Source organism: Poecilia reticulata, linkage group LG9 (genome assembly GCF_000633615.1).
Source record: "Poecilia reticulata strain Guanapo linkage group LG9, Guppy_female_1.0+MT, whole genome shotgun sequence".
Classification (NCBI taxonomy): domain Eukaryota; kingdom Metazoa; phylum Chordata; class Actinopteri; order Cyprinodontiformes; family Poeciliidae; genus Poecilia; species Poecilia reticulata.
The window spans coordinates 28,940,031-28,949,592 of NC_024339.1; the positions used below are offsets into that span (position 1 = coordinate 28,940,031).

Consider the following 9,562-nt stretch of genomic DNA (forward strand, 5'->3'; position numbering starts at 1 on the left):
GATAGATAGATAGATAGATAGATAGATAGATAGATAGATAGATAGATAGATAGATAGATAGATAGATAGATAGATAGATAGATAGATAGATAGATTTATTTATTTATTTATTTATTTATTTATTTATTTATTTCCTGGTGGAAAATGAGACAGATATCTCTCAAAATATTTAAAAACAATTCTAAAAGAAGAATTGATTTTGAAAAAACTTATGCATCTGCTTTTATTTCCTTATTTTTAAAAAATAGCATGTCCAAAATAATTTTTGCTCTTCTCAAAAATCAGTGAAATAAGAAATAGTCATTGATTCCATAGCAATAACACCCTTTTTCCTTCTTATAATATCAAAGCAACTTTACGCATATTCCCACCAGTATTTATTGCTGGTGGTGAAAAAATTTGAGGTTGGATTTGGTTGGCCTTGTCGTCACCCTAATTCAAGTCAGGATCCTAAAATATTAATATTACCTCCAGTCAGAAGAAACATACACCTGCTGTGGGTGGGAATATATTTGCTTTAAGCATAAATGTCAAAAAGGTTTAAGTCTGATTGCCAGTAAGCTTTAAAGACAGACCACAATGCATTCACTTAAAAACCAAGCTCTAAAGCATGATGATATAAACTTTAAGAAACATTTATCGTAACATTGTCATAAACAGCATTTTCACTGGGTTTAACAATTGCAGGATCCTTACATGTAGCATATAGAATAAAAAACCCCCACATATTCAAATAGTAATGAATTTTGTAAGGCTTTAACTCTTGCTTTAGATTGCTATAAAATAATTAGTAAATATTAGCATTTTGGAACTTCTGCAGAAATGTGATATAATGCATGTGCATGTGTAAATACTAAACAAATAACAGTTCCCATAGCTTCCTCTGTTGTTGTTTTTTAGCACACTAGACAGAAAGGTCATTGCTGTTGTTAAGCTGTAGCTTAATTACTTTGATCGTTTTGTTAAGGCAAAAATAAAATTAGACAGGATCTCATTTTATTTATCGTGTACAGCGATAAGCGGCTGCTGCTCCTATCAGCCACATGGTGCTTATCTAAGCTCTAGAACACGTACTGTCGGCTTACTCATCATAAAAGTTTTACAGTATTGAAACAGTAACACAGGAATGCAACGCAATGTTTGTGTTGCAGGTGGACTCCAAGTTTTTGGTGGGCTTGGGGGGGATCCTGGTGGTGGGCTGTTCGGTTCTGGCCTCCATGGGTTTCTACTCGTGGATCGGGATCCCGTCCTCCCTGGTCATCCTTCAGGTCGTTCCCTTCCTGGTGCTCGCTGTTGGAGCTGACAACATCTTTATCTTTGTTCTGGAGTATCAGGCGAGTGCCGGGAATCTGTAGTTGCATTTCTGCCAACTGCAGTTTAAATATTCATATTCATATGAATATTCATGTCCGTTTTACCATCCCGTCCGTTCAGAGGGACGCAAGGAGACTTGGAGAGACGCGGGAGGAGCAAATAGGCCGAGTGCTCGGACAGGTTGCTCCCAGCATGCTCCTGTGCAGTGTCTCGGAGTCTGTCTGCTTCTTTTTAGGTAGTTTCTTCTTCTTCTTTTTTTATCTATGCAATACCAGAAGAAAAAAAATGAAGGAAGAACTTTGTTTATCTCTAATCATGTTTGTGTTTTGCCTCACCAGGGGCCTTGTCCACCATGCCAGCGGTGAAGTCCTTTGCTCTGTATGCTGCTCTGGCCGTGCTCATGGACTTTGTCCTCCAGATGACGGCCTTCGTGGCGCTGTTGTCTCTGGATGCTCGGCGCCAGGACAACAACCGCTGTGAGCTGCTCTGCTGTGTGACCGTGTCGACCCGCCGTCCCAACAAACCAAATGAGGGTTTTCTGCTGCCTTTCATGAGGAAATACTACGCTCCCGTCCTGCTGCATCGCTTCACCAGGATCATAGTGGTAAAGCTCCTGAAACATTTGTAACACRCCAGGAAAGAAGAAGAAGCCCGTTTTAAATTGCTCACAGGCAGGGGCGCTGCCAGGAATCTTGGGCCCCATGACAAAAAATTTTCTAGAATTGTCATCACTTTCCCTCCTTTTTGGATGATAAATAACTTTACAAAAACATGTGTTATGTTGCAAAGTAGGGCTGCGACTAACAATTATTTCATAAATTGGTTATTCTATTGATTATTCTGATGATTAATTAATTTGATGAAAAAAATGGTTTTTCTGTTAACCATGTAAGCTGATTTTGAAAATGTTAGAAATACATTTTTTAAAAATCTTCTTTAAATAAGAAATAATCACTGTTTTGCCTAAAATGCAATAAAATAGCATCCCTTCAGTGTACATCAGTGTAAAAAAAATACTTCTAACATCAACATGAGAAAAGTTCAGATCTTTCTGCTTGACTTGACATCATCATAGTGAAGAGCTGATCTGTTGACTAGTTTTGAATTAATTGATTGATAATTGGGTAGAACTTTTTTCCTTTTTTTTTTTTTTTTTTTACAGAAATCCAACCCAATGGAGCTAAAATTATGGTTATCCAAGAGTTTTGGGCAGAACATATTTACAGACTAAGGAGTTTGTGTTTTTTTAATCTTAAGTGTAAAATGTCTGTTTTCGTACAGTTTTGACTTAATTACTGCTCTGAATATTTTGTTCTTACAGCAAATGAGCCTTTTTTTGAAACTGTGTGCTCCAGTTAATGATTAATCAATTGCTAAATTAGTTGGCTATTATTTAAAAAAATCTATTCATCATGATTTATCCGGTAAATCCTTTCAGCCCTATTACAACGCACACATACCAGCTGAATAAGTGAGGGATTTTGTGTGATAAACCAACTCAAAGCCGTGTGTAATTGTGATTTGGATGGAAAGTGATTCATGAATAAGCTTTGATCTGTTTCTGTGGCAGTACCTGCTGCATGCTGTTGTCCTGCTGGACGGTGAACCTCCGTCTCTTGCTCTGAATTTACCTCCCTCTGTTCTCACCAACTTTGACCAACTTTCCTGCTGCAGCTGAAACGTCATCTTGACGCCACCATGTTTCACTTACAAAGCATTCTGCATATAATCCAAGAGGATGACTCTAGTTTTATCAGATCAAAGCAAATTCTTCCACATATTAGCCTTTTTTTTGCCATATGTGGCTGGTGGCAAACAGTAAACAGGACTTCAGTCAGAAGTAACTGCAGTGCAGTATGTCACTCTTTGGGCCTTCATTAACTTTGGAATCAACCAAGTTCTAAATACAGATATTACAAATGCAAGTTTTTGCAGTTTTTAAAAAAAAAATTTATTTTATGAAATAATTACATTAAAATTCCACTAAAGGATGACGCTAAAAGTAAGATTTTGTCAGATCTATGTTTTCTTGTCATTAGCGTTGAAACTATTGCCTGTAAACAAACAGCAATATCCCGTGGAATACAATGTGTTCACACTGCAAAAATACAAAATGTTACCAAGTATCGTTGGTCTAGATTCTACTGCAAATATCTTAGTGCACAAGAAGAAAGACAAGTAATGTCTGAGCAAGATAGAGGAGCTTGTTTTAAGTCAATAATTCCTTAATATTTATTTTTTTTAAATAGTATTAGTTCCACTGGAAGATTATTTCACTCATAACAGGACATTTTCACCATGTTATAAGTGAAACAATCTGCCAATGGAACTAGTACTTTTCAGCCTGTTTACTAATTAAATGACTTGTTTGACTGGATAACAAGTAATTTGTTAAATCGGTCTAAAAACAAAGGGACACTTATCACTTCTAAAACATTTTGAAAAGCACATATTATATTGTTGGTTTTGTGTTTGATTACTGGATAGAAGTCCAACAAAATACTTAAAAGTTTGTTGTTCCAATGTGACGACCGGGATACATGTAAGTTCATTCTCCTCGACTGTGTGCTCCTCCTCAGATGCTGGTTTTCATCTTCATGCTGTGCGCGTCGATATTCCTCATGCTGAACGTGAAAGTGGGTCTGGACCAGGAGCTGGCGATGCCAAAGGTCAGTTGGAGCCGCTTCGTCCACGACCACCTGGAAACACAAAAAGCCTGACCTCTTTCCTTGTGACCTCATGTGGATTAATCTGCTCTGCTGCAGGGATCCTACATGCTGGACTATTTCCAATACCTCTATAAATACTTTGAAGTTGGAGTGCCGGTTTATTTTGTAACAAAGAAGGGATACAACTTCAACACGGTCGAGGGAATGGACGGCGTCTGCTCCAGCGTGGGCTGCGATCAGTTCTCCATGACTCAGAAGATCCGATACGCCACAGACTACCCCGAGCGGTGAGTCAGCATTAATCTTAATTTGTTCCAATCTGACTATCAGACCATAAAGTTAACCTTCGTATCTATTATTTTGTTTTGGCCGCATCAGTTACACTTTCTGCATTATCATATCGTTTTCCTGGGAAGTCACTGATTGGCTGGATTTTGTACCTGTGACTTTTAACTTACAACCCCGTCGTGGTAGTTAATGATGAACTCAGCTGGGTAAATACCACTGAGCTAAGATGAGACAATAAATATCTCAAACTTGTACTCTTTCTCAAAAAAAAAAAAAAAAGACAATCCAGGAAAAATTGTATTTTATAACAGCTAAGTACAAGAAAGAAGAAAAAAAACACAGATACTGTAGCTTCTTGTATTAGTTCAATAAAATTAAAATCACTTGCTGTTGTTTTCTAGTGAACAAACCTAACTGTGAGGCACTAATCTGTTCCTGGAACTATTTCTCACTAGTAAAGATGACAAATGAGACATTAAATTCATCAGAAGGTTTGTGTTTCTCTACTACAGCCTCATGAGTTTCGCCCGACCTGTTTACTTTTATAAGTCAAAAAATATGGGGAGGTACACTAATAAAAAAATCCCCATGTCACCTTTAAAATATATACCAGTAAACAACCAATAATAATAAAAATAATAGGCATGCCGCTTTAAAAAAATAGCTTTATTTCTTGTACCTATTTCCTCCTTCATTACACACGGAGTTGAATGGTACATTCTCTTCTCTTTCACATTTTTTGACTTGTATATGGAAAAGTAAAGAAATGACATTATTATTATTTTTATTTATTTATTTTACCCACTGAATAAATTCAGTTATTTATTTGAAGTGATAATACCTTACCTTGACCAGGGGTGCCGGTAAGCGTGGAGATCATCTCCGTCAGTCGGCACGGCTATTTTTCGAAACTTGACTGTTTTATTTAGTCTTTTTGAGTTCGACCTTTCACCTCTGTCCGTTCACCGCAGATCCTACATAGCTATTCCCGCCAACTCGTGGGTGGATGACTTCATAGACTGGTTGAACCCTGGGTCCAAATGCTGTCGCCTCTACACCTCCGGTCCAAACGCCGGAAACTTCTGTCCTGCAAACATAAGTGAGACTTTGTTCTCCGCAAACAGCAACTTGACACACTTTCTTAGCCGATAGTTTATTGTAAACGACTCATTTGCTCCTTTGTGCCCAAACAAGCTGGTTTTTCCTGTCTGAAGAAATGCTTAGTGAGTCCTTCGGACGGTGTCGTCAGACCCACCATGGAAGAGTTCAATCGCTTCCTCCCTGATTTTCTGGGCAACAGACCTGACCTGCAGTGCTCCAAAGGGTGAGTAATGGAGCCACACGTGTAGAGAAGCTGATTACATTACAAAACCAGCTGCCTCACACCTTCACATCTTCTCTCCTAACAGTGGTCTGGGAGCCTACGACACGGCAGTGGTGAGAGACCAATACGGAGAAATAATCGGTGTGTTTTTTTTTTCTTGTACTTTGAGGCACAAACGTTTGAGAGCAAAACCAGATGTCAATCGTCTCCTACCTATACCTGTGAGGGGTGACGTCAGTAACGTTTCTGATTCTCCTGTCGCCCCCCCTTCCCTTCCCCTCCCCCCAGCCACCCGGTTCATGGCGTATCACACTACACTGACCAACTCTCAGGAGTTCACAGCTGCTTTGTTAAAAGCCAGAGAGCTGGCCGAAAAGATCACCTCGGACATGAGGAAAATACCAGGCACCTCGCCGGACTTTGAAGTATTTCCTTACACGTGGGTGTTTGGATCAACTTCTGTCTTCTTAAAACACAATGTCCAACTTCATCAAATGAACCTTTCGTTTCTGATTTGCACCATTTTTTTTTTTCGTTCTCCCCTCTTCTTCCAGGATAACCTACGTGTTTTATGAGCAGTATCTGACCATTGTGAAGGAAGGGCTCTTCAACATCTGTCTCTGTCTGCTGCCAACCTTCGTGGTGTGCTGCCTGCTGCTGGGTTTGGATCTGCGCTCCGGCCTGCTAAATCTCATCACCATCATCATGATCGTCGTGGACACCGTCGGGGTGATGACGTTGTGGAGCATAGATTACAACGCGGTGGCCCTGATCAACCTGGTTACGGTAGGGCAACGTCTCTTAGCGCTGCCAATCGTGCTGATGTGCGCGCTGCTCAACTTGTCATTGGTGCAATAGCAAGAAAACAAGCAATACCAGCAGGACAGAGAAAACATGTGCATACATAACTGAGAGCAAAATAATTTGTACTACTTTTCTGTTTGAAAAGGAGGAGGAAGTGAACGCTTATTTAATCCTATGCCTTATCTCAGTTGTTTATAAAACGTTTATAAAATGTAGATTCAATCCCTTATTTGATTCTACTAAAGCCTGTATTCAGTGAACATTAATGTGTTTCATCAGTAGCTTATTTTAACTGGGTTTATCCTCACCGTACTTACATCTGACGTGTTTGGGATTCATCTAAAATATGACAACTTTGTCCAAAAGGAGACAAATTTGCTTGTCTCTATGAAATATCCAGTCATGGATGAACTCTGTACTTAAGTATTTGATCCATGTAGTGATTTTTTTTCTTAAATTCATGAACCTTATAATCTGTGCTGTTTGCAGGCAGTGGGCATCTCCGTGGAGTTTGTGTCCCACATGACGAGATCCTTTGCGCTCAGCACTAAGATGACGCACGTTGAGAGAGCCAAAGAGGCCACAGCCACCATGGGTAGTGCGGTAAGTAAACCAGATGTTAGTTTTATGTGACACGGTAACATGCCGCCTGAGGTTTAACATTCCTCCTTTGCTACCCTCAAGGTGTTCGCCGGTGTTGCAATGACAAACCTGCCAGGCATCCTCGTTTTGGCGTTTGCCAAAGCGCAGCTGATCCAGATTTTCTTCTTCCGCTTGAACCTGGTCATCACTCTGCTGGGGATGGCCCACGGACTCGTGTTCCTGCCCGTGCTGCTCAGCTACTTCGGTATAAACATTTAACGTTGCGTCGCCGGCTCGCTCTCATTTGGGGGGGGGGGAACATGTGGCAGCGGTGGAGCTGAGTTTTCCCGTCCCTTGTTTTTCAGGTCCCGGCGTAAACAAAGCAGTGCTGCTGCAACAGCAGCAGGAGGACAAAAAAGAGGAGGAGAAGAATAATAAATTGAGAGTAATATATGAGAACATCTCCTATTTGGAGGACGAAGCGACACAGGAGACTGACTCGTCCTCCAAAAAAGCATCAGTCGACTCCCAGTAACCCTCACAAACAGACGAGGAAGAGGAGAAAGAGGTGAGAATAGACAGTTTCTGAAAATCAGCTGCACAAACACGCTCCCCGCCAAGCAAACTCCTGTGACAAAACAAGGAGCGAGGACGGACACCGAGGACACAAAACGCCTATGGAGTCACACCTGCAGCTTCATTTGGAAATCATTAACAAAACTTTGTACCTCAGTCAGACAATGGACTTCTGGGAAGGATGATGACAACGTAAAGTTGTGCAATATTTGTAGAAATAATGCAAAAGCAGGCTACTGCAACACGATGCCTCGAATTTACAGTTTTTTCAAATTTTTGTTTGTTTGTTTCATACTGAATGTGGTTGACAACCCGCCTTCCTCCTGTGGAGTGCTGCAGAGAGCCTGCCTCTCACTGAAAGCGTCTGAATTTAGATGAAGTGAATAGATAGATGAACGGATGGGAGAAGTTTTCTGCATAATTTAAATAGGATTGCTGCATGGTTTATAGCTTTAACAGAGAACACTCCAGTCTTTTATGTTGTACTTTTGCTTTCATTATGTATCATGCATGAAAAAATATGCAATCATCAAAAAAAATTTTATTAAATAGAGTAATGTCCTTTCTTTTTTTTTTAAGAAAGTGAATAGGGTTTTCTTATACGAAAGGTAATTAAGTGTTACTGATATAATGCAAAAAAAATAGTTGTGTTCTAACATGTTTTTAATTTATTTTTTTTCTCTTTTTTATGTACTCACTGCGATTTTATGCCTCCACAGCACTCGCAAGACTATGAAATACTCTTCATCACGCTTGAAACAAATGACCAGTTTGTGTATTTGTAATGGCCCTGAGACTTCACGTTTTCCCACTGGAATACAGTAAAAGACTATATCCTATAAACCTGTATATTCTTGTAAAGATGTTAAAAATGTTTATAAATAGAATAAAAACAGACAACTCCTGTTGTTCTACCGCAAATATTAAATAAGTGAACAACGTGAACGACTTTGTTTTTTCGTTCCTGCTTCACTTCTGCGTGTTCTGCGGGAATTGTGTCGTTCCGGACCAGAAATGGGGCAGGAAACGTTTCTAAACGATGTTATCAGAAACCAGAGGAGAATCATCCCGTTGGCATTTAAGCAAATAACCGCACCACCTTGTATTATTGGGATTTTGAATGTTGGTCAAAATGTGACCAGGTGTCATTCTGATGTTTGCTGCTTCTCAAACGCCGGCTTTCTTTTAACAGGGACTTTTCTTACTGAGACTCATGATGCTGTTTGATCCTGCTGTTCTTTAACAAAAACCTCAAGAGAGATTCATTGATTGAATTGATGCCCACGCCACAGGTGGACACCGTCTGCTAATTTGATTTAATTTGCAAATGAGGATTGAAGACAAATTCATACCACATTTTTTTTTCTGCATTTATAAACTATAATTTCTCTCCAACTTCACAATTAAGCTCTATTTCACATCTGTAGCAGTGACTACTGAGGGTTTTGTGATGCGAATTAACAACATGGCCACTTACTTCCGTCTCGATCCAGGTTTTTTTTTTTTGGCCTGCAAGTCATTCCTGAAATATTACAAAACATAATTTCATTCTTACTAACAGGCAACAAAAAGAGAGGTGTCAAAAAGTTTAACTAACCTGTTAACTTTAATAAAGTAGGTTCAAACCAGCTGGATTTGAAGTGCAGGTATTTTCAGGCAATTTCAGAACCAATGGGAGACATTTTTAAAACCATACTTATATATTCTAATCTACCAATTTCTTGTTTCCTAAGAAATCACACACAGTTCACAGAATTTGTAGGAGTTGCTCAGTAGAAAAACGTGAGGACGACAGTCAAAGTAAAGTTGTGACCTTTGATCCCTCATCACTCATTAAAAGCTGATAGACACACAAGGCAGCGAGATTACATCGGAAACAACCATCAAGAACTTCAATAGGACTTTGAAGGATTTGTGGCTTCCGAAACATTTCATAAACGGCCTGAGGAGTATAAAGTTCATCACATCACAGCTGGAACACAAGACAGAGTTATTATCCACAATG

At 39.5% G+C, this 9,562-nt stretch overlaps 1 protein-coding gene and 1 long non-coding RNA gene across 2 annotated transcripts in view; one reads left to right on the forward strand and one right to left on the reverse strand.

Moving 5' to 3' along the window:
- npc1l1 (NPC1-like 1) overlaps positions 1-8,478 on the forward strand; it is a 14,588-nt gene extending 6,110 nt beyond the window's left edge. The window contains exons 9-21 of the mRNA XM_008419154.1: positions 1,152-1,334; positions 1,435-1,549; positions 1,653-1,918; positions 3,894-3,983; positions 4,080-4,270; positions 5,243-5,370; positions 5,466-5,595; positions 5,681-5,736; positions 5,884-6,034; positions 6,150-6,381; positions 6,889-7,002; positions 7,084-7,246; positions 7,347-8,478. Of these exons, the coding sequence (XP_008417376.1) occupies positions 1,152-1,334; positions 1,435-1,549; positions 1,653-1,918; positions 3,894-3,983; positions 4,080-4,270; positions 5,243-5,370; positions 5,466-5,595; positions 5,681-5,736; positions 5,884-6,034; positions 6,150-6,381; positions 6,889-7,002; positions 7,084-7,246; positions 7,347-7,516 (1,989 nt within the window). The 3' untranslated portion in view covers positions 7,517-8,478. The remainder of the gene's footprint in view (positions 1-1,151; positions 1,335-1,434; positions 1,550-1,652; positions 1,919-3,893; positions 3,984-4,079; positions 4,271-5,242; positions 5,371-5,465; positions 5,596-5,680; positions 5,737-5,883; positions 6,035-6,149; positions 6,382-6,888; positions 7,003-7,083; positions 7,247-7,346) is intronic.
- LOC108166552 (uncharacterized) lies at positions 3,930-7,184 on the reverse strand. Its single transcript, XR_001776905.1, has 3 exons — positions 7,111-7,184; positions 5,118-5,358; positions 3,930-4,013 (listed from the first exon to the last, which is right to left on the reverse strand). It is a non-coding gene; the product is annotated as an uncharacterized LOC108166552 (long non-coding RNA).
- Positions 8,479-9,562: the final 1,084 nt, after the last annotated feature.